Source organism: Homalodisca vitripennis, chromosome 2 (genome assembly GCF_021130785.1).
Source record: "Homalodisca vitripennis isolate AUS2020 chromosome 2, UT_GWSS_2.1, whole genome shotgun sequence".
NCBI lineage: Eukaryota > Metazoa > Arthropoda > Insecta > Hemiptera > Cicadellidae > Homalodisca > Homalodisca vitripennis.
In genome coordinates this window covers 62,022,660-62,047,007 of record NC_060208.1, presented here as the reverse complement: position 1 = coordinate 62,047,007, position 24,348 = coordinate 62,022,660, and the positions used below count along the sequence as shown (strand labels likewise).

The window sequence follows — 24,348 nt, the reverse complement described above, 5'->3', positions numbered from 1 at the left end:
TTATTACACTTTAGAATTTAAAGTCAAAAATAAAAGTGAACAGATTCATATCAATGAAAATCCAATTCAATATTAGTTATGGCAAAACTATATAGTAAAAGCATTAGTGATACAAATCTACAAGAAAGTTTTATACTAAACTTGAACACAGACTTTTCAAGTTGTAAGCAAAAACCAATGAGCCAAGTCTTCAACCAATTTCTATTTCAGTAATCTCAAACAATAACAAAACGTGAACCAACCAAGATTAAGTTAATAAACAAACATTTTCTATTTTGTGTAAGTAAAATTTCACTATTCGTGTTCAACAAGAGAGTGGTTCTGGTTAAGACTCTTTATGCTTTGTCTGCACAACAAAGGGTTGACAATGTGCTTGACATGGACACAAGAAACCAGACAGCAGGGCATGAAACACGAGCAAGTATTGACAAACACTAACTGAGGGTAGTTTTAGCTAAGACTCTGTGTGTACAATGTTTTTTCTGCACAACAAAGGGTTGACAATATGTCTGACGTGGAGATAAGCAACCAGATAGCAGTGCATGAAACATGAACAAGTATTGACAAACAATAACTAGAGGGTAGTTTTAAGTAAGACTCTCTGTGCACAATGGTCTGCACAACAAAGGGTTGACAATATGTCTGACATGGAGATAACAGCAGTGCATGAAACATAAGCAAGTATGACAAACACTAGAGGGTGGTTCTGACTAAGACTCTTGTGCAAAGTTTTAGTCTGCACAACAAAGAATTGACAATGTGCTTGACAAATACACAGAATGGCCGAAATGGACACAAGAAACCAGACAGCACTGCATGAAACATGAGCAAGTATTGACAAACACTAGAGGGTGGGACAGGGAGAGGAGGTTGTCCCTCAAGGCATGGCTGTATAGTCTGTCCCTGACGGTATGCATTTTTTATTCATAACCCAACTTCAACTGCTTACATCAACACTCCCAATGTTGTGTTCCTGTTGATCATCTATATTATTAAACAAATTTCTTCATTTTTGTACAATGATGATTTTAGTTTTTTTTTTTTTTTTTAAGGAGAGGCCGATCCCCTTTTAAGCCTTATTCTGTCCGTCCTCATGGGCCACTGGCCTGTGTGAGGATCTTATCAAACAGAATAAGGGGGAGAGTCGATACAGTACGAGGGTGATTGTACTGATAAAAAGTGCAGCGGTCACAGACAGGATTTGAACCTGAGCTATCTCTAACTCAGACCCAAAGTCCAACCACTTAAACCGCTTGGCCATCAGCACTCCCACAGCTACATTAGTTATCTAAAACTAATTTTTTATATACAAATTTGATATCAATCGAAAGAAGTTACTCTCTGGATGTGCCTTTTGTAAATTTATAGGTAAAACAGCCTAACAGGCTCTGCCCAAAAGGCTTCCAAAGCTCCCATATTAATCTTACAAGAGTGTTTGTTTAGTTTGAAACAGCTGATTACTAAAAGACACTTGATGCTTAAATAATTATTCTGAATCCACTGACCAACTTTCAAACCAGTTTGGTTTTAACATCCACTAACCGTATGAAACAGCTTACTTCTTCATAACAGTTTATATTTTTTCCTAATTTATAAGGAGATAGCTGTGAACTAAATCACTGATATTCATAATTGTTTTAATAATGTTAGCCTTGTATTTATTTCCTGACAAACATATTATGAAGCACATACCAAACAGTATCTAAAGTCATTAAATGTATAACATGAGTTTTGTTTAATCCAGTAGAAAAATATTTTTTAAATTTAAACCTATTAAAGAACTTCTCATTAGAATATAGTGAAAAAGTTATGTTCTCAACCATCAAAATTGCGGAAGAATTTAATCGAATTTAAGATGTAATTAAAAAAGCAATTCTAGTTCTGTAAACCACAACATGGAGTTTAAAATTAAAGGACTTCTCTCTTTATTCAAAAGTATTTAAACAATGAAACTTTGTATTAATAAAAACCATAAAACCCATTAGAAAATTTTTTGAATAAAATATAAAAGTTTTCTTAGCATTATACCATTTTGTTATTTCTTAAACACTTCAAAATTTTAACAAACCACCTCTATAAGCATAAAGATTTGTTACTGTAAAGGTGATTCAGGATTTACAATCAGCCTAATAAAAAAGAGTATTTTTCCTTTCCCTCCAAATATAATTTCTTTTCGCCCCAAAAAAATTAATAAGACCCATATTAGTTTGTTCATGGAAGAAATTCATACAATTGAATTTTTTACAAGGAATTTCCCATTAATCATAGACAAATTCTTAGTTTTTACCCAGTTTGTAACTATTCCTTCTATCACAATGGTATTTCCACAATAACCCTAACAGTTATATCAGAATTTATAAATTCATTATAAAGTGCAATCCTATCCTAATTCTTATAATATTAAAAATTCGAAAGTGCCTTTGATTGTTTGTTTTGTTTTGGACATTCATAAAGTTCCTGGGATGGATATATGCCTATTTTTATTTCAAAATTCCCTCCAGGCTACGCCCCATTGATCTTTAAAGTAGCGAAAAATCCCAACTTGGTCTCTAAAGCTGTGTAATATTAATTACATGGACATGGACATTCATAAGGTTCCTGGGATGGATATATGCCTATTCTTATTTCAAAATTCCCTCCAGGCTACGCCCCATTGATCTTTAAAGTAGCAAAAAATCCCAACTTGGTCTCTAAAGCTGTGTAATATTAATTACATGGACATTCATAAGGTTCCTGGGATGGATATATGCCTATTCTTGCCTCCAGGCTACGCCTCATTGATCTTTAAAGTAGCGAAAAATCCAAACTTGGTCTCTAAAGCTGTGTAATATTAATTAAATGAGATTTCAGATTTCAGCAATTAGGTGAGTCCTAATCTACCTGAGAAAATGTTCTAAAACACAAGAATTTAACTCTGAAAACTCCCTTTGAAGCAGTTGACAAGAACTAAGCTAGATTCAATTTCGCTGGACTATGCTTTTGAACTAATGTACCAATTCGAGCTCTACATGTTCTAAAAGATAAAAAACTTTAAAAAACTAAAAAATAGAATGACTGATATAAACCCATCTAAGTTCTCTTTTGATAGAAGTAGGAGTCTCTGATCTGTAATATATATTTTCTTGATCGCGAATAAAAACAAAATCAACTATGGAACGATACATACTAAGAATGAAGTAAATTGCAATGGCCATAATTATAAACTTTTTGATGCATTTTTTTGATCATGGGAAATTTAACATTGGTCTCAGAAATATAATTCACTTGAACCAGCAGTGGTCATACGTGTGCAACACCTACAAAATTGCGTGCAAAGCAGTGGGTAACTGCTAGAAGTGCAGATTTAAGAGACAACGTAGTCTAACTTTTACTATACATTTAAAGACTGTTATGAAACCTATCTTTTAACAAAAGTATTTTTCTCAGAGCTGTGTATGTAAATATATTTTATTAACTGGGGGAAAGGCAAAATCAACTTTGAAACAAAAGATACTAAGACCGGAGTGAATTGAAAAGTCCACAGATAAACACTTTTTAAGATATTTTCTTGATTGTGAGAAGAAGGCAAACTTAACACTGACGTTGGACATATAATTCACTCAAACCAGAAGTGTGAAACCTAAGAAATTGTGCGCAAAACAGCAGATAACTGCTAGTACATATATAAATAAAAAGCCTTGGACTGGATTAACAATGTTAAAAGTGGAAGTATTTCTCTTGAAATATGTTAATTTGATAATGATAGCACCCATGTATTTACTGTTAAGGACTTCTGTTATTTCTACTTCGCAGTTAGTTTTCTGAATTTAATGAATGAATTAATACTCTCTCTCTCTCTCTCTCTAGAAAAACATGTGATAGATTGCATTCAAATCATAATACAAACAATGAGAGGCTGTGAATCTGTCGCTTGAGTCAGCCAGCTCAGCTGTCTGCATTTTTATCTCCTTCATGGTTAGTTTAGTTTCTGTAATTATTTATCAACATTTGATTTTAATTTTTTAATTTTTTACCTGAAGTGCAGATGATACAGGTGTACAGGATTGTCATAAATATGTATCTGGTGCAAAATTCTGGTTGTGTAATATTTTATAAAGATTATTTTTATAGATGTTTAAATGTTTATTATGTACAGACAAAAGTAATTTTTAAAGTTAAAACTATTATATAATCAGAGAAGACTTTTTTAATAGCTCAATAAAAACTATCAAACATAAAATTGAAACAGAATGAGCATTGCTTTTTAACGGTCAGATTTTTTTTAAGTGCAAGCATATGAATTTTTTACTCAATCTTGTTACAAAAGAAATCATTTCTGGAACTGAAAATGTTAAAAAGTATCAGTGTCAGACTAAACAAATAAACAAACAAAATTCAAAAGCTGTTCCTGATTTGCGAGGAGATAATTAGTTTACTGCTGTACCTGATAGCCTCTGCGATGTGCACCGCAGTAATTGTGTTGGACAGTGACACGCCCCGCAGTGGCCGCATGATGTCTTGCAGGCTATTGTGCGCAGATGTTGTGTTGCCTGTCATGGCAGCCAGGGCTGCTAAGAGCATGGCACGTGCTGTCTGGTTGGCCACAGGATCGTCAAACACATCTCCCAGCTCGGTAAGCAGTGGAGTTACCTTCAACTTCAGCGTTGATTCTATCGCACCCGTCTGCCAGGCAAATATATATATTTAAAATACAGAACTTACCTATCAAAGAACATTTTTGAGCCAGAAATACTCTTTCAGTACTGACCCAAAGAACACTAACAACACAAAACAAGTGGGGCAAAAGGAAAAATATTTAATTTAAACATTTTTAATTCACAGAAAAGCATGAAATTAATTTGTTCCAATAGCATCTTAAAACATTTAATGATTACTTCTTAATTGATTACTAACTAATATACAGGGTGACCATTAAGTCTTAGGACGACTTTATAACTTTTAAACGACAAGAGATATCGCAACCAAATTTGTTATACCGTTACTGGAAATTGTAAGCTACTTTTCTGTGTATATAGTGGTCGGATTTTACCTTTGGGGGACGGCCCGTCGGGGGTTATAACAAAATCTTTCATGACAGCCTATGTTGAGTTGTACATCATTTTAAATGTCTACTTAAACTGAAAACAATGTCGCAAACCGGACTTCAAAAGGTTGATCCAGTCGGAAGAAATCGCTGTTCAAAGATTAAAAAATGTTTAACGCTATTATTACATAAGAAATAACTAATAATGTAGCTGTTAGAAGTTAAGGGGAATACTTAGTGAACTCATTTAAAAGTAGATGTTCAAAATGTTTCATTTCACCCGTCTGACAATGTGCTACGTGTAATCAGAAAAACCTGCTGCTATAAGAAGTACAATGAAAAGTTAAAGCAGTGCCTCTAGGTCAGGGTTTCCCATCCACTAGACTTCCCCATAATGGCTGTTATCTGTCTATCAGTTCACTTATCAGTTCCACTCAAGTTACAGTACTTTTTGCCATATCCTGTTACTATAAGTTATAAGTTTTAAGAGATGTCGCTTAGTGAGCGTGAAAGAAATACACTCTTAATGATGCGCGGCTGGGGTGATAATGTAAGAACGTTTGCAGAACATATTTATTCAATGCTACTTTTCCTGATAGAGCTCCTATTTCTAAATCCACAGCACAGTACACAGTTGCTCGCTTTGTAGACACTGGTAGTGTTAATGATCGAGCCAGATCTGGGCGACCAAGTACTGTGACAGACGAAGACGGCTCATTAGACATTCTTCTGTCTTTCTTTGAAAATCCAAACGAATCAGTTAGATCAGAAGCACAATCTCATGGAATAGGTCGTGAATCAGTTCGCAAATTATTATAGAAGTCTGGTTTTAAAGCATACCGTGTTACCCTGTTGCAGGAACTAAGCGAAGATGATTTTCATCGCCGGAGGGAATTCAATGAAATTATGATAATTAAAATTGACCAAAACCAAATACTTTTAGACGGTATTGTATTCTCAGATGAGTCAACGTTTATGTTGAAAGGCCATGTTAACAGGCATAACTGCCGGTATTGGGATAATGTTAACCCACACTGGATGAGTGAGTGTCACACACAACATCCCCAAAAATTAAACGTATGGGCAGGTATCGTACATACGAGTAATTCAATTATAGGACCATTTTTCATCGATGGAAATTTAAATTCCAACAAGTATCATTATACGCTCCAAAATGAGATTGTTCCTGCTTTACAAGCTACTCTGGGCGCTGACTTCCAAACATGTTTTTTCCAACAAGACGGAGCACTGCCACACTATGGTGTTCAGGTAAGGCAATACTTAGACGCAGTATTAACCTATTAGACGCTGTAATACACCGGTGGATTGGAAGACGTGGTGCGATTGAGTGGCCGGCTTGTTCCCCTGACCTAACTCCGCTTGACTACTTCCTATGGGGCTACATCAAGGACAAAGTGTATCGAAACTCAGCCTACAGATCTGAACGAACTCAGACATAGGATATCACATGAAGCTCAAGCTATTCCACGAGAATACATACAAAATGCAGTAGCCGGCTTTTATAACCAGTTAGCACATTGCCAGACGACTGATGGTGAACATATTGAACACCTACTTTAAAAGACTTTCATTAAGTCTTTACAGCTACATTATTAGTTATTTCTTATGTAATAATAGCGTTTAACCCTTTGAGCGCCAAGCAGCTAGCGCGGGGCGAAACCCGATACGGCCAGACCAATTACACCTGGTACATACGAATATGGCCAGTCCTAAATCAGTGTTTTTTGTAGACCTTCACGGTAAATTCTATAACAATTGAGTAAATAAACATAAATGAGTTCTGTTTTTTTTTTTGCTATTGCAGGTAATAATCTGACCTATTTGCAAGTGCTATTTAAATATTTTTCATACTTTTGCAAAATATTAATTTTTTAGTTTACATTTTGTATATATTTTTTTATTAGTAAATTTTAATTTTTGCAGCTACATAATGACATTTCAACACAATTTAATTCATTTCTAATATATGCCATGTTACTTCATATCTATCTAAGAATAAAAATACAAAGTTTGAAAGAAATATCTCAAACAACATGTATGATATTAATTAATTATTCAGCATAAGTACAAAATAGTTACTTTTACATACCTTAGGCATATATGTTTTGGTGAAGCCAAATGTCTGGCCAATGAAGTGGAAATAAGCACTGAATCATAAAATGAGATACAAAAACACACACAAAAATTAACACACGAAAAAAAACACTTATTTACATATTTACAGTTTTATCCTTCAGGTTTTTTATGGGCAGTTATGTTTCATGAAACATTCAGGGTGAACACCGGCTTCACAGTTCAGACACATGTTCCGTGTTCTCCGGCGTTTCCCTTCAGGATTGTTGCGGCGCGGTACATACAGTACAACTTTTTTCCTTACCATTTTGGAAATTTTTTGTAAACCCCGTCTCCTTGGACCATCAGCTCTCTCCATTTCAGCTTCTACATTGGTCCTGGTCATCAGCCACGGGAGCGCTAAGTCGTCGACAATTGAAACTGTTAATTCAAACCGACTTAGTACATTTTCTGTCGTGTTCAATTTATATAAGTTGTAGGCGTTGAGTACCATTACGACCAAAAAATGTTGAAGATTACTTTTTTTCCATGTTTTCATATTACGTCTTTCATCCAAGTATGTGTATAACATCTGGTCGGTACCGTCTATACCACCCATACCCATGTTGTATTCATGAACTATGTCTGGCTTTCTTTTTACGAGGGCTGTTTTTTAAGTAAGGGCCGTTCTCCCGTACACGGGTAGTAGTTCGCGTTCCTGCCGTAACGAGCGTGCGCCCCGCCTCCTGGCATTCTTAGCGAACAAACTTCATGCCAGTTGCAGCTCTGTAGCTAACCTGTATGCATTACTGTGGATCTTTAAAATGTTTAAGATTATCGAATCACCCGCCCGCGTGTGAGATTTTCGGTCAGTGATACGATTTTGACTGCAAGAAACATGTCGGCTGCTGACATTCACCGTCAGCTTTGTGAGGTGTATGGTGCCAAGGCAATGAGTGAAGGTTTAAAGTGCGGAAATGGGTCCGAGAATTTAAAGATGGCCGCGAAAATGTCCACGATGAAGATCGCTCAGCCGGCCATCTGTGATCACGGGGAGATTTGATTTACTGCAGTTGACGCAAAAAATTCATGAGGACCGACGGTTCACAATAACCACTTCTCTCTATGGAATTTCCTCAAGTGTCCAGGTCAGTATGTACAAAAATTGTGTCAGAAAACCTAAACTTTAAAAATTGTGCTCAAGATGGGTACCCAAACTCCTCACTGAGGATCACAAAAAAAAGAGATTTAAGCAGTTCTTTGACTTTCTTGACCCGCTACGACGAGGAAGGAGACGACATGTTGAGTCGAATTGTTCACAGGAGATGAAACATGGGTATCCCATATTCACTCCTGAATCAAAGCAACAGTCCATGGAATGGTGGCGGCACACAACATCTCCAGTCAAAGTCAAAGCCAAGCAAACGCTGTCGCGGCGCAAAGTTATGGCAACTGTGTTCTGGGACAGGCGCGGTGTTTTGCTAGTGGACTTTATGCCGCGAGGAATGACGATTAAACTCAGAAGCCTACTGCGCAACCCTGGCCAGTCTCCGACGCGCCATTCAGAACAAAAGACGCGGCATGCTGACAAAGGGAATTCTGCTCCTCCACGACAATGCAAGGCCTCACACCGCTGCTCGGGACACAGGAAATGATCGACTCTTTTGGCTGGGAAGTTTTGAATCATCCACCGTACAACCCCGACCTTGCTCCGAGCGATTTCACCTTTTTCGTTACTTGAAAAATCATCTTGGTGGGGAAGCGCTACAATGACGACGAAGAAGTCAAGGACGGGCCGTTGAACTCCTGGTTGTCAGAGCAGGCGGCAGATTTCTTTGAAGAGGGATTTCAAAACTTAGTTTTAAGATATGATAAGTGCCTTAACAAAACAAGGCAACTATGTAGAAAAATAAAGAAAAGTATGCAGATTCTGAAAATAAATGTATTTTGAAAAAAATAATTGTTGTTTATTTACAAAAAAAAAAAACGGCCCTTACTTAAAAAACAGCCCTGTATTATAACTCTCCCCCGTCTCATGCGTGTAAATTGAACTGTTTTTGCCAAGCTTTTAGAAGAAGAACTAAAATAAACTGTGATTTATTGCTTATTTTTCTCACGCCATGCCATCTGCAATATGGGTCCTTTCCTGAGATACCTTTTTTGACCAACACCATACTTTCCAAGCAAAGGTTTTCTTACTCCCTTTCTATTTTTCCGAAATTTGTACCAGTCAACCAGGTCATTTTTGAATATAATTCTCTGGCCAGTGAAATAGTGGTAAAAAAATTGTCCAAAAAATATGGTATCCTTTGTTTAGAAGGGTTCCTTTGTTTATGTATCATTTGCAGTAGTTTCATTACTACGTAATGGCTCAAGCCACTGCGTTTCAATTTCTCTCCGTTCACTATCAGTTGCGTATTGTGCCCCTTTATAACAAAAAAAGACAAACAATAGTGTGTAACTGAGTCACACAGTACCCACAGTTTTACTCCCCAGCGATGATGTTTTTTCTTGGGCAGATATTGAGTAAGACCTGTTCGTTTTTTCGTGCCAACTAATGACTCGTCTATGGACACTTTTTGATAGGGGGTATAGTGAAACTTGAAAAGTTCGGTTGGCATGTTCAATGACGGGTTGGAGAATCTACCGCAGGGGTCATAGTTTTTGTTCACACCAATTCTGGCCAATGTGTGTTCCCATCAACAACATGAAAGCATTTCAAAATTAACTCAAATCGGTTTCGGGCTAAAACATTTTTCGAAACCAAGGTTGTAGAGTGAGCCGCATTTTTAGCCCAGTAACTTCTAATGTTAGGCTTTCTCACTATGCCCATGTTTATAATGACAGCCAAAAAACCCTTTCATTTCATCTACAGTAACCCTGACCCAATCCTTCATGCGACTTTGAGGAGATAAGACATTAGCCAACATAAATTGAGTTGCATAGCGGTTTGTCTCTGTTACCAGTGTTGCAATAAATGTAGCGGTTAAAAAAACAGATTGATATGATCTATAGGCCTGGAATTTACGGGAGGGCAATGTTTAGGGCCAGGTTGTTCCTCAAAAGTAAATTGATGGTCGAACCCACGATCACCCGAATTGAATTGAATCACCCGATTCAATTCGTCCACAATATCCAGGAAAGCAACTCGAGCCTACGCACAGGCTTTTCTGCCCATGTAGGCTCATTTTTCCTAGGCCACTTTAATTTGATGAGTGTAATATTTTCATGTTTAATGTTTTTTAAGTACACATTTAAATTATTATAGTAACAAGATAATATAGATTTGATAGTAAATGTGCTAGCATGTAAATATTTTTGGGAAATAAATTATGATTTGATTTGATTTGATTTGATCAATTTCTTCTGCTAGCTCATCCCAACTTCTACTTTCTGGTTCTGGGTGGGGTCGACATCTGCCCCCCACCTCTTCCTCGAACAGGAGCACGACCAACTCTCATTCTTGGTCTTGGACCACCTCTAGCATTCTGGCTATGTTGTGGGGCCTCATCTTCCGATGACGATTCATACAAGTTGGGGGGTTGGAGAGGGAGGTGGAAATTACCATTAGGCCTAGGCCTACCTTGTCCGATGTTGACGGGTACGGCTCAAAGTCCGGCTCATCAACACTTTCACTGTCACCATCCAAAGATGAACTACTACTGCTCGTAGTGTCATCTTGAAAACTATCATCACTGTTATCAATCAAAGCTGCATTTCCTTCACGTTGTAAACCACTTACTAATGTATTCTCACTTGCAGGAGACTGACAACGTTTCTTTTTACTGGGAGCACTCATATTTCACATCCAACAATACTAAACAGAAGAATTATACACAACAACTCACCAAAGACTCAAATAAACCTTAGCTGGTAAACAAACAATAGCGAAATGGCGCGAAAATAACAACAAGTAATGACCATGTGACGCGGGAAGCGATCAGCTGAGAGTGCCGCCACAGCCTTCTGAATCACGTAACTTCTCGCTTGTTTTGTAAACATAAAACACCGCTTCAGTACTGCATGTATAATAAATATTCTTTACAGCTATATTCAAAAGCTTTAGTTTTGTACCAATATTGATAGTATTTAGTTTGTTTATGCGATCAATAAATAAAAAAGTATTACTTGCCCATATATCGGCACTTGGCCGTATTCACGTGTACCGCCCTAGCCGATACCTCGGCAGTTGGCCATATTCGTAACTACTCTGCTTGCCGATATGTCGGCACTTGGCGCTCAAAGGGTTAAACATTTTTTAATCTTTGAACACCGATTTCTTCTGACTGGATCAACCTTTTTAAGTCCAGTTTGCGGCATTGTTTTCAGTTTAAGTAGACATTTAAAATGATGTACAACTCAACATAGGCTGTCATTAAAGATTTTGTTATAACCCCCGACGGGCCGTCCCCCAAAGGTGAAATCTGACCACCATGTACACAGAAAAGTAGCTTACAATTTCCAGTAACGGTATACCAAATTTGGTTGCGATATCTCTTGTCGTTTAAAAGTTATAAAGTCGTCCTAAGACTTAATGGTCACCCTGTATAAACATTTTATCATATTGTTTTAGATTGCGGTGAGTTTAAGCAAGCCATTGGAACACTGATTAAGGTTTATGAGATATAACTCATAGGAAACATTGGTAAGCTAAAGTACTTCGTCAGTTCTTGGACAAGCTGGAGTGTACTGAAAACCTCTCTTTTACCCATTGGGGAGTGCAAAAACCTTGAAGGATGACATGAATAGGAGTTGGGTCTGCACCGTTTGAATTGAAGAGAAGTGAAAAATTCTTGATGACACACAACAAGCATCATATCTTGGAATTTAGACGTCAGGGAAAATCAATAATAATAAGTTTTACAGAGAAATATATGAAAAAGAACAATAACAATGTTTAATGTGTCTCTACAAAAATTTTAATTCCATTTTGTGACAGAACTGTTTTATTCTTGTAGTATATGAATGTGTATAAAGTTATATAACTATATAAAAATATACAAAATTGACATTACAATTGTATCATTAAAATTTTCAATTTTATGCTGATAAAATTTATAAAAAATATTTTTTTTTTTGTTATTTATTGATTTTCGGTACAAAATTAATAAGCTAATATTTAAGTGAAACAATTAACTCATTTTTATGGATTACATGTGAAATGTTTATTTTCTAGTTACAAGTTTTAAAGTATAAGTAATCATATCATTTTGGAAAACAAAATGTTTGCTTATTACTGTAGGTGAGTCACAAGACGACCCCTGGCACAGTACACAGTGCAGCTGTGTATTGTAGTGGTATCACCTAATCTTGCAAACACTTAAGTCAGTAATTACGTCTGCAACATTAGTGCACACAATTTTAGTTTGAGTCTCCTGAGAGGTGATTGGCACCTTGAATTTGCCTATATGCTGAGACCAGGGGTCGCCTCATGACTAGACTACAGTATACTGTCTATGATAGAAGTAATTCTTTATAAATCAGGATTGTGCAAATATGACATGACATGAGGAGATTTGAAAAGCCAATAATGGTGAAGAAATGCAAATATACTATTGATATTGTAACTTGTACCAATGAACCACGAGAATGATTAGAACTTAATATTTTTGAAAAAAACACTGTTTATACACGAAGAGAGCCTGCTACCAAGTATAAATAAAGTTGAATTTGTATAGGTCTCTAACATTGGGTTCTCCTGACAGTGAAGTGTAAAAGATTCACCTATAAAATAAAACTACAGAAACTAATAACAGCAGTTTCTTGGTGTAAACTGCTTTTTCTTCTAAAAATTCAACGACAGTAAACAATATGGTAATGTACCTGGTTCTTGATGTTGCCGATAATATCATCGATGGAGCGTGCTGCTGTAAGTAGTTCCAGCATGCCGTTGTGTACATCATCGTTGCCGTAGAGACCAACTCCCACGGCACCACTGCAACAGGTAACGGTCTTACCTTGAATACAAATGATCAACTAAAACTTCTAAACAACATCTTGACTAAATTTAATATTGTTGTAACTTGGAACATTTCGGAAAGCCATCCGGAGTGACTTTAGTGTTGTAAACCGTTCAGGATCGTACTTCATGTTTTTCATAGCCCTACTGAGTGATACGGTATATATAAACTATACTATTAATTTGGATCAACTAACTAGACCAATAACATAGAAAATAAAAGCAGAATTTTACATGATAAATATTGTACATTTTATTTTAATAGTTTTGCCTTGATATATTGAATATAATGTATTATAATAACATTAAGTTATGAAAAATAACACCATACTACAATATGAAATATATTTTAGGTTTCTTATTGATAAAATATATAAATAGAAATAATCTCTAAACTGATTCTTGCAGTGCAGAAATACTACTATGATAGTTATTAAACAGTATTTGTAATTTTTTTAATTTCTCTTCTTACCTTAACTATTGACAAACTAGCAGAACACTATTACTGGAATGAATAAACATTTTGAAATGACTACAAGATTATTACTCACCAGCACAGAATTGTGAAGAAGGAAAGTGTCCATTTGAGGATGACGATGCTGTGTTTGGGCCGAGGCTTGCGATCGCAGCAGCGAGTGAGTAAATAGACCAGCAGCAGGAACAGAGTGAGGATCAGCCAGGCTGCAGGCAAGGAACCGAGGATACCCAGTGACTAGAATAGAGAGGGGATGAATCAAACTTTCACCATAACATGGTGGTAAGGCTGCAGCTGTTTATCCTATCAAGAGGCCAAAGTCACCAGTTCTTCATTTGACTCAATATAAAAAAGTGCAATGAATCAAAAATTGTATTAAAATTCAATCTCTTTTACACAATCACGTAAAAACTATTAGACCGATGTACTGAAATTTTACATGGATTAACAAATAACCCTCTTTCTAATTCAAAAATCTCTCCAGGCTACACTCCACTGGTCTCTGAAGTTTACCGCAAACAAATTGAAAGAGCTTGTACACAAATGAAGTTGCCTGATAATGGAATCATTGATTCCAAAAGGCTTTGCAATAATAAAATTAATATTGAAAAATTTGTATTCATTTACCAGTGTTTCTTTTCAACCATATTTTTAATTCATTTAACCACTATTTTGAATTGTAGTGTTGAAAACATAAAGTAAGCTTGATAGTAACTATTTCTTATTTAGATTTGTACTGGAATCACTGTTAGGCACAGAGTGTATAAAACAATTATGTTTTAAGAAAAATATATGTTAACTGTGTTTTAGCAAATATTAAGTATGCAGTCCTAACTGTAATGAGATATCAAAGACCAAGTTACTTTAAACTTTTATTAAAATTTAAAGACTGTTATATTACGCATCTGAGTTGTCTTTTGAGTGAAACAGACTTCTAAGACCTTTGTATGTATATATATTTTCTTGATCAGAGAAACGAGGCCAAATCAACAGTGGTACAATAATACTTAAAATATTTTTTTGATAGTGCCAAAAAAGGCAAACTCTAACCAGAGGTGATTAGATATCATTTAAAAAGAATATGGTGTCCTTGTTTTACAATATGGAAGTGTGGGTTAAGCCACTGGTTGCACCCCTTCAAACTGAGATAACCAGGGAATCTTTTAGTGCCCCTGTCAGTCCATGCAGCAGGCTTCCCGGGTTTCATGGGTGGAGATTACTGTATGGACAACTGAAACAAGTTCATTTGGGACATTACTAATAATGTAGTTTCCATTGTGGCCATGACTTATGGGAGGAGTACACCAACTTGGCTAAAGTTGGTACACACTTACATACATTTCAGTGTATGTATCTCTCGGTAATTAATCAAGGTTAATATAATCAAGCATGCTGATATTGAAATCTCACAGGATGAATTGAGAACTGCTTCTGCTCAATTTACCTCAATATAGACTTTAACTGCTGTGAAAAAATGTTTCATCCTCACTGGGAGAGCAGTAGATTCCAATAATAATTAATTTTGAAGATCCTCAAGTCTTTGTTTGAAGGTTATTTTTGACGATGGAAGGATTGTGAAGGAAACAGGATTTTTCCGGACATTTGCCATCGTTCAGTGAAACAAGAAAACAGTAACACTACGTTTCGAGATCTGCAATCTGATCTCTTCTTCAGGTAAAGAACTAACCTAATACATAATTACAAACTAGGTTAAAATAAACAAATCTTACTAAAGCGTTGTGGCACGCCTAAGTCAGGAATCACAACCTACATATTGTTTGTCAACTTCACTAACTCTAAAGACATGCACTTAATACAAAACTAATTTAATTTTTACTGTGGACATTTTATATTTCTTGACAGCACATGAAATGTTCCATTCACTGAAGTTTAAATCTTTCAAAGCCATACAACCAATACAAAGGCATTTTAACTATAAATTTATCAACAGATAACAGAAATAAGCAGATGACACTCAATAAATTAAAATATATTGGCTTATAATGATTGTAATGAGTTTGTTTTTCATAAGAGCATGACTACTATCAGCGACACAGATGTACTTATATAAGGGAAGGATGGACATAAGTATGTCTTTCTATTGAGTTTTGCAAGGCTCTATAGTTAGTTTAAATTACACATATCATAAGTTATGTCAATGCTTCTATTTATCTCTGTGCTGATTACAATAGAGAGGACAATGTGAGCGTTACAACGTTGGTGCTAACAGCTTTCACGGGATAACAAACTCAATCTATTATACTTAGTTTGAAATCAGTTATGGACTTCTCTTATCAATCACCTAAGCTCTAGGATGTCAAGAGCAGATTATTTATAACTTAGACTGAACTGTGGACTTGGAGATTATGCTAGAACAGCCTACTTTGGCTTAGAACAGTCTGTTATAGCTTATAGTTTATCTTTCAATAATATTTCAAACATTTATTGAACAGAAAAAATATTAAATAAGAAGACTTTATTGCCCCTTGTCCCAGATATTTCAGAACTTAAAATCATGACAATTACCTACCTTTTTTTGAACTTGTGAAACATGAATCTTATTTTATATGAAAGAATATGAGAGAAATATGAACATTATTTTAAGCTTAATTTTTATTATATATTATTTTTACTCTTGGAAACACTTAAAATTATATACAACTGGATGTTTTGATCTATGTTTACTTGCCATACCAACTCCTCAAGGATCTTTTTGAGGAAGTGAAGAGTCTCTGATTGTACAAAAAACTAGGTTTTATTTCCCATGTTTGATGAGCAACTCTTCACTCTTATGAGTTAAACAATAAACACATCACTAAGCCAGTCTGGGACTTTTGTAATACCCTGTCTAATAACATATACATTTTTCTGAATATTTATTCTGGCATTGGAACATCTACCTTGATCGTAAAGTTCTCATGTGGTTGGTTAGAATATAAAGTGAGCCTCATGATCAGAAAAGAACATCGCAAAAGAGAGCAATTGAATAAGAGTGAAATTAGTTAAGAAGTTAACACTGTGTCGTTTAGTGAAGGCTGATGCATAATTCAACCGACGCAGCAGAGGGAATTGGTTAGGTGGGGCTCTGATGAGGAAATTGTTCCGCCTGTTGTCTATTTTAACACCCATCCCGGACTAACAGCTGTTCCTTCAATTGTAGTCGCAAAACAATTATTCTCACCCATTAGCATTGCTCCATAAAGTTTCCTTTACTAGTTATTATAATACATTATATATAGTATAATAGTTACTCATATTATAGTCCATTTGATATTTATAATTTCCCTCAAAAATTATTTTTGTAATTTGCTGTAGTTTTATTTTTAATTTGCCTCACTTTAAGCAATATAATAATTAAGTTGAATGTACATATTATCAATAATAACATTATAGAAAATTGTGTTCTAATTTTTACGATATTCTTACTTGTGGAAAACGTTTACCTCACCTAATTAGGAAGAGTGTTAGCTTATATTTTTAAATTTGCAGTAACAATTTTCTATAAAGTATGTGTTGATTATTTTGGGTTTGGAAATACGATTTCAGTAGAGAAAAAGAAATGAATAATCAAATGATCATTGTGATACTACAATTTTTTTTTTGGGGGGGGGGGAGAATTGTCTCAGAGTATTATATGAATTATAATGAAAAAAAGCAAATTAGTGAGCAAAATCATCTTTCTTTCTTAAAAGTTTTATCAAAATGTATGATTTTCTACCTACCATTTAACGATTGATAGACATAGGTATTCTATACTGGATTCAGTTTATTATTTTACTGTCAAATCTACTAAATTCAAAATTACTTTTTTGTTCTTAGAAATTAATACAATGAATAAGTCAAAAATGCAATAAAAATTAAATGATTTTAATTCGATATGATTTACACAATATGATATTTATGCCATTAATTTTGCGAATTTAATTATCTAACAACAATAAAAAGAATAACAAATGTACACAAGTAATACAAATCTCACAAAATAATAACAAGCTGACAAATCAACTGACCCACATTTGACACAATAAGAGTTGTACAGAAGCCAGGACCAAATGTCAATGCAGTCCTTGACGATGCACCATTTACATGCACCCATGTGTGTTCACTTGTGCATTCAGTGAGGAGCACTTCCAGACTCTATGCTCCTGTACTGATCTCTGACTCATAATTGATTTAACAACTTTCATTTAGCTGATATAATAACAGGAACTTAAAGATACAATCTACATTTATATTATTTATGTTCACACAATAATAGTTACTATGTTGTGTTACAAAGCTGGAAAACAGATGTTTGTTGGCAAATAACATCTACAAAAAACTCTTTTCTCATGAGTAATTTACAACTTTATTTTATTATACTGCAAAAAAAATTAAAGACCCTAGTTTTAGAAAGCTGAAAATAACTAAAATAAATCATAATTCATGTGTAATTCATTAATTCTTTGTAAAACTAATATTGTTAAAAAAAAAACAACAAAAAAACAAGAGGTGAGTGGAATTTGTACAGATTTTGTAGTGAATATAAAGCTCCAATATTAGATATTCTTTTAACAAAACTGAACTTTTTATTATCAGTTGCATTTTTAATGATTTGAGGAAAAAATTGATATTGATACTATGATTAAAACTGGATAATAACTTTTAATGTCTGTTACATCACTTTTTTGTGAATTGGAATAACTTCTGTGATTTTGAGTCTTTCTAAGAATATACCAATGATTAAATTCAACTAATCTTGTTGGTACTTGTCATACCAACTTGAGCATTTATTTATGATTGACTTGATAAAGTCAATCATTTATCTATGATTGATTTGACTTGATATCAATACAACTTCAACCAAGGCTGGGCACTGGAATTGTAGGAAGGTTTGATTACTATTGACAGTATGTTCTAACTGTATTAGAAGGAGTCCATTTAATAGTTGATCCACTACACTAACAAAATAACTACCTATTAAATATATCACTCAAACAGAATGGATCCTTAAATGTCTTCGTGAATGTGATCCCATGTCTTCGTGTATAAGAAATTTAGAGCTAAGTTATATTGTATTTGTATAGAATGCTACATTTCATATTTATTTAATTACAGTATATATGTAGGGGTTACAAAATTGTTTTGTAACTTAAATACACCTAAAAAAGTTTACCAAAAATCAAATTCACAGTGGCTGTGTGGAGAAAATGTAATGTTTAACACTCCACCCTTACAGAGACAAAGATCCCTAGTGTGTTGTGCTGCCTATGAATAAAATAGCAGCACATCTCGTCGAGGCCCATTAGCCTAGCTCAGTCGAGTTTCTACAGCGGCAATGACAACATTGTCCTCCCCCATGAATAAAATAGAAGGTCATTTTAAGATACTGTCACAAAACATAAATTCCCTAGCTTTGAAAAATTACTTTTTCTATTAAAAAAAATGTTAACAGTGCTATTGCCGTTCTGTACATTATTTGCAAATAATCTGTAAATATAAACTACATAAATTAATATTTCACATAAAAAGAAAACTTACTTACAATCTCTCAATCTCTGATCTGAAACTCAGTTATCACTGTTAAAATAACCCTTTCACTCCCTACATAATATTGGACAGATGTCAAACTGGGATAGCTTTTACCAAGTGAAGTTAGGGCTAAGAAGCCCTCACTAACACTTGACATGCACCTCCAACTACAGAGACATTAGTGAATTACTAACTGATTCTAGTTATTAGTGACAAGTCTGGCTATGTATTTTGTATGACAGTGATAACAGTTCTTAAAAAAAATGTAAAAAAATAAAATAAAGACCATCTAAGTGGTCTATTAAGAGGTGGATAGAAGCAGGCTTCTCAGACTTGTGCATGTATATATCTACTTTATATGGACAACAAAGCAATCCCAACTGTGAAACCAGAAATATCTTAGATTGAAAGTAAATTGCATAACTGAAGTAGGCTTCTCAGATCTGAGTATGTATATTTATAGTTTCTTGAACAGGGAAACAAGGCAAATTCAACCTTCATGTCGGAAATATAATTAATTCGAGCCATGAATACATGCACAAAGCCTAAATTAAGAACCGTTAGCAATTATTTTGCTTAACATATGAAGCTGCTAACCATGAACACTGACATGATATGAACCTAAAATCTGCCTATTTCTGATTTTAAACTACGTACAGTCCTAACATTTATTACATCATAAGTGTGTTAAATGAAAAGCTAACAACTTTGGCTTTATGATTCCTTCACACTGGCCTAAAATAGTAATTCAATCAGACATCATACTATTTATTTTGGAGTAAATATCAAGTTATTTCAAGATTACTCATAAAAATGTTTTGCCCTCTGATTTGTGTCCCAAAACATTATTATTAAAACCTAGTCCACATGGATTAGGAGATTGGTATATCTTTTAGGGACTTATATGTCACTTAATATCTGTTATCTGGAGAACGGTTAGAATGTCATATAAAAAGAATATGTCCATGGTGTCCCTGTTTTTCAACAAGATATTGTGTGCTAAGCCGCGAGTAACTGCTAGGTGGATACTAGTTTAAGTCCTAGCTAACAATCAAAACCTGTTTAACACAACACCTTCTAATCAGTAGTCATATACTCCCACACAAATTAAATAGGCAATTTTCAACCCCTGTAGGTTTGGATTTCAGAATATGGATATATCCCAACAGAAAATTACAAATTGTGAGAAATCTTTGACAAAACAAAATTTTCTCCTAAATTTCTAAATTCATTTAAAATATTATAAACACATTATTTGTATGAAATCAATTTTACAGGTTTTTAAACTACATTGAAAAATTTGTGGGTAATTATTATAAGTGATTTTTTTCTCTATCTAAAGAAGTATTTTGTTCCATAATTATAAAGGTCTATAAGTGCTTTTATTTTGTTTTTATAACCATATCTAGCATAGTTGGTATTTTTTGTATTAATAAAAATGTTATGTAAATCCAATCTATACAGAAACAATAAAAATTAATTCTCTAAGCTACAGTGAGTAATTATAAGTATGATTCCGCCAGGTAAACAATTAATTGAGCCTCCAAATGAGTGTCATGTTTTGTGAAAGAATTCTTTGATTTCTCAGAATGTTGTACTGTTATGTTAGCTTTAATGAAATTTTAATTATTATCAAAGTTTTACAATTACCACCATTCTGCAACCGGTAGACACCTATTTTGTTTTCATCACTAAGTTACTTTCAACAAGATAAATGATTCCTATAAAAATTACCATAAATCATTTAAGACTTGTACATGTTATTATACAAGTAAAAAGTACAAAATGCAAAACATGCAGAAAAAACTGTTTAGATTCGTAAATATTTAAGTACTCTACCATGCTTCTTATTAAACCATATATAATAATTACAATATAAAAGTATTATGATATTATTCACTTCTTTTTATTCAGGGAAAATTTCCTAAAATATTCAATGGTTAAAAATGTCTTGTTTATTATAAACTCCAATTAGTTGTAGATAAATATTGAAATGATAACTAATACACAACCATGAATCAGATACATATCTGAGAAAGTCTTTCTAAAGACAGTATTTTCCTTCCACTAAAGGAATACAGAACCCTAGATCCACAAGTCTAGCACAAGTCGTGTCTCAGGGGAAATAAGACGTGGCAGGGCTTGAGACGTGGTGAGGCCTAAACCTTAGAAATGTGCAACAGTCCGGGTACAAACTGGGTTCATAAAGTTCCTTGTGTCTGATTTTGGTAATAAAACAAGAAACTATAATCATTATTATAATATGAAAATAAAATTATTGTTGGATATGAAAAATTCTCAATTAAAATGAAAAATAATATGAAAGTAAAACTAAAACTTACTTGGTTTTAATTGTCGATGAATATGACAATTAAAAACTGCAATTATTAATAAATATGTTAGCAACACAAATTTAAAAAATATTTTTGTAACAATGGTGTGGTACAACGGAATGGTTTAGAACTTATGTAAAACCTCTTAGGAGCGAGTATAAGACCTTCTAGATGAAGTGAGACATTTTATTCCTATTAATATCAGCAAGATATGCCTCTTTTCAGCAACAGATACCTGGTAGAAAGGTATACTTCTATATGCAACATTCGATTTTATTAATAAAACTTTGTGAATCTCCTTCAGAAACGGTTCAGAGGTCACCTAACTTTGAAGGGGACTGACTAACTTATAACTAAACAATTCATAAATGTTTGGAAAATCAGAAAAATCTAGATTGTGTTGCTATAAGTAATTATTACTAATGGATTATGGTATACACCTCTCAATGCTAAAAAAATGTGATTTGTCTTGTTTAAATACAAAAAAGTTTCAAAATTAAAGATTTCTTGGGTAAATTCTTCATAAGCCAGAATCTAAAGAAATATTTTAAAATAACATTTGGGCCATATGCTTTAATCTGTGCCAGAAAACATGTGGTATCAACTAAATATTTGTTACTGACCCTTAGTTGCCTCTACAACTGGAGAAACTATTAAACTTAGCTATTACATTTAACTATTAAATGTGGAGATTGTGTTTGAACTTTTCAAAAAAAGAGTTTGGGAAAATATAGAACTTTATACAACAAAAAACAGACACTGCTAATAATACATACTTCTATATTGAAATAAAAAACTAATATATATATATATATATATATATATATACTTGTAAAACCTATTTGGCTATAGATTAAATATTTGATTTTAAAATCATTTATATTTGATACCTTTTGTAAATATTATATAAACAAAATAAAAATCTATCAAACAAAAGTAGTGTATCAAACATTTTGTAACTTTGCTAAAAACTATACTACAATATAATAATACAATACAATACATACAACAACACAATATACAATACAAAACACAACAATAAACAAATTGTATTGTAATACAATATATAGTGAACAATGCAAAGACATTAGACACTTTCCAAATGATCAAATAACAATTATTTTTGTGATTACACAAATTAGCAAGCAAATTACCAAATAGCAAGCTGAAATCAGCTATGATTGGATTGAAAAACTTTGGCTTTTGTACAAGACTACAACCAATAAATTTAGTTGGATAACAAGCACATAATATTTAAAATGACAACAAGCTGGAGCTTAACAATGGTATTTTTTGCTACTACTGAAGATACAAATTGTAAACATTGTTTTATTTTGTGAATAAAATATCTATTCTTAACATATTGTATAAGCATTTATTACATTAATATTTCAATTACATTTATTATACCAAACTCTTTCAAATTCTGATAGGCAAAAAATAATAATTTTTTTACATGAAATCTTTAAAAAAATCTTTATTTAAACTTAATTCCATTACTTACGAGTATCAAAATCTCTGAGTGGCATACAATAATGTTATATAGCAAACAAACTCTGGGTGTTGTCAAATCTTGGTTTTAATAAAAAAAAGTACAAGTTCTCACCTCAAGGTAGATTTCACTGTCCGGCGCAAACGTAGAGTTGACGAGATGCAAGCTGATGTTAAGATGTGGTAGCTTGTGGAAAAACCTGGCCAGGGGTGGGGCCGTGTACCGAGGCCCTTCGAACCCACTAAGCGAGGCCATCCCTCAGGTCATTTCCTGCAACAGAGATGACAGTCAACCATTATTACTGGCCAATATCATTGATGCATTAGTTTTACAATTTCTTTCAAAATCAAACTTGAATGAAAGGAGCGGCATGGTCTTCTTAAAGGCTTATTGAGCCTTCAAAGGTTACGGATTGTTTAGATAACAAATTTAAATTGAATAAAAGGATATGTTTAAATTAATAGTATAGAATATATTTATTGTGTTGAAAAAAAAATATACATATATATATATATATATATATATATATATATATATATATATATATATATATACAGGGTGACAATTAAGTCTGGAACCTCTTTTTTAATTTTTAAACCACAATATAAAAAAATACCAAAGTTCACACGTGCTTACTGATGATAGTAACACACACATCTGCCCAATTACTGACCGAATAATCCCTTTGGGGGACAGTCCACAAGGAGTCAGACAAAATTCTTAAATAGCAGCATAGGTCAAGTTTGGTATCAAATTAAAGGTCTCACTTAGCAGAGTACAATTCCGCAAACCGGATTTCAAAAGGTGGATTCATTCATTAGTTATAGCGGTTTGAATTTTTAAAACTATTGAACAATTGTTAAATTATTAAGTATTACAAGTAAAAACCAATTTTTAAGTACCCGTGATCAAAGTAAGTGTTCGAAATGTTCCCCTCCCATCATCTGACAATGTAGTAATCGAAGCCAGGAATCAATAATTATTACCAATAACACAACTACTGTTATAATGTGAAAGTGGCACTTTGGGTTTTCCCAAAGAGTGAACTTTGACCCCCAAGTGAACTTTGACTGCAACCGTTGTTATCTGTATTTTGTTAGGAAGGCAACAGTTCAGTTGCACTGAAGCGTTCAGCGGGTTTAGTTATGCAGATGGAATAATTCTCAGTCATTAACAAGTTTTAAAATTGGTTATTAATTTGTTTATTTACTGTTATGTCACTTAGTGAGCGTGAAAGGATAACTCTTTTAATGATGCGTGGGTGGGGAGATAATGAAAGATCATATGAAGCAGTTAAAAATTTATTCAATGATACTTTTCCAGAGAGATATCCTATCTCTAAGTCCACAGTAATAAAGACAGTGGCCCGTGTTGTAGAGACTGGTAGCGTTAACGATTGTGTCAGAACTGGAAGACCAACAGTGACGGGTGAAGCCGCATCATTAGATGTTCTTCAGTCTTTCGTCGAGAATCCAAATGAAT

General features: G+C 33.8%; 1 protein-coding gene across 4 annotated transcripts in view; it reads right to left on the bottom strand.

Annotated features, from left to right (window-relative positions):
• The window catches only part of LOC124354043 (protein tweety), a 178,124-nt gene that overhangs the window by 23,354 nt on the left and 130,422 nt on the right, over nt 1-24,348 (bottom strand). For all 4 annotated transcript variants that reach the window (XM_046804202.1, XM_046804205.1, XM_046804203.1 and 1 more), the window contains 4 exons: nt 22,981-23,136; nt 13,607-13,767; nt 12,920-13,031; nt 4,424-4,662 (listed from right to left, as the gene is read on the bottom strand). In XM_046804202.1, coding sequence (XP_046660158.1) covers nt 4,424-4,662; nt 12,920-13,031; nt 13,607-13,767; nt 22,981-23,121 — 653 coding nt within the window. In that variant the 5' untranslated portion in view covers nt 23,122-23,136. The remainder of the gene's footprint in view (nt 1-4,423; nt 4,663-12,919; nt 13,032-13,606; nt 13,768-22,980; nt 23,137-24,348) is intronic.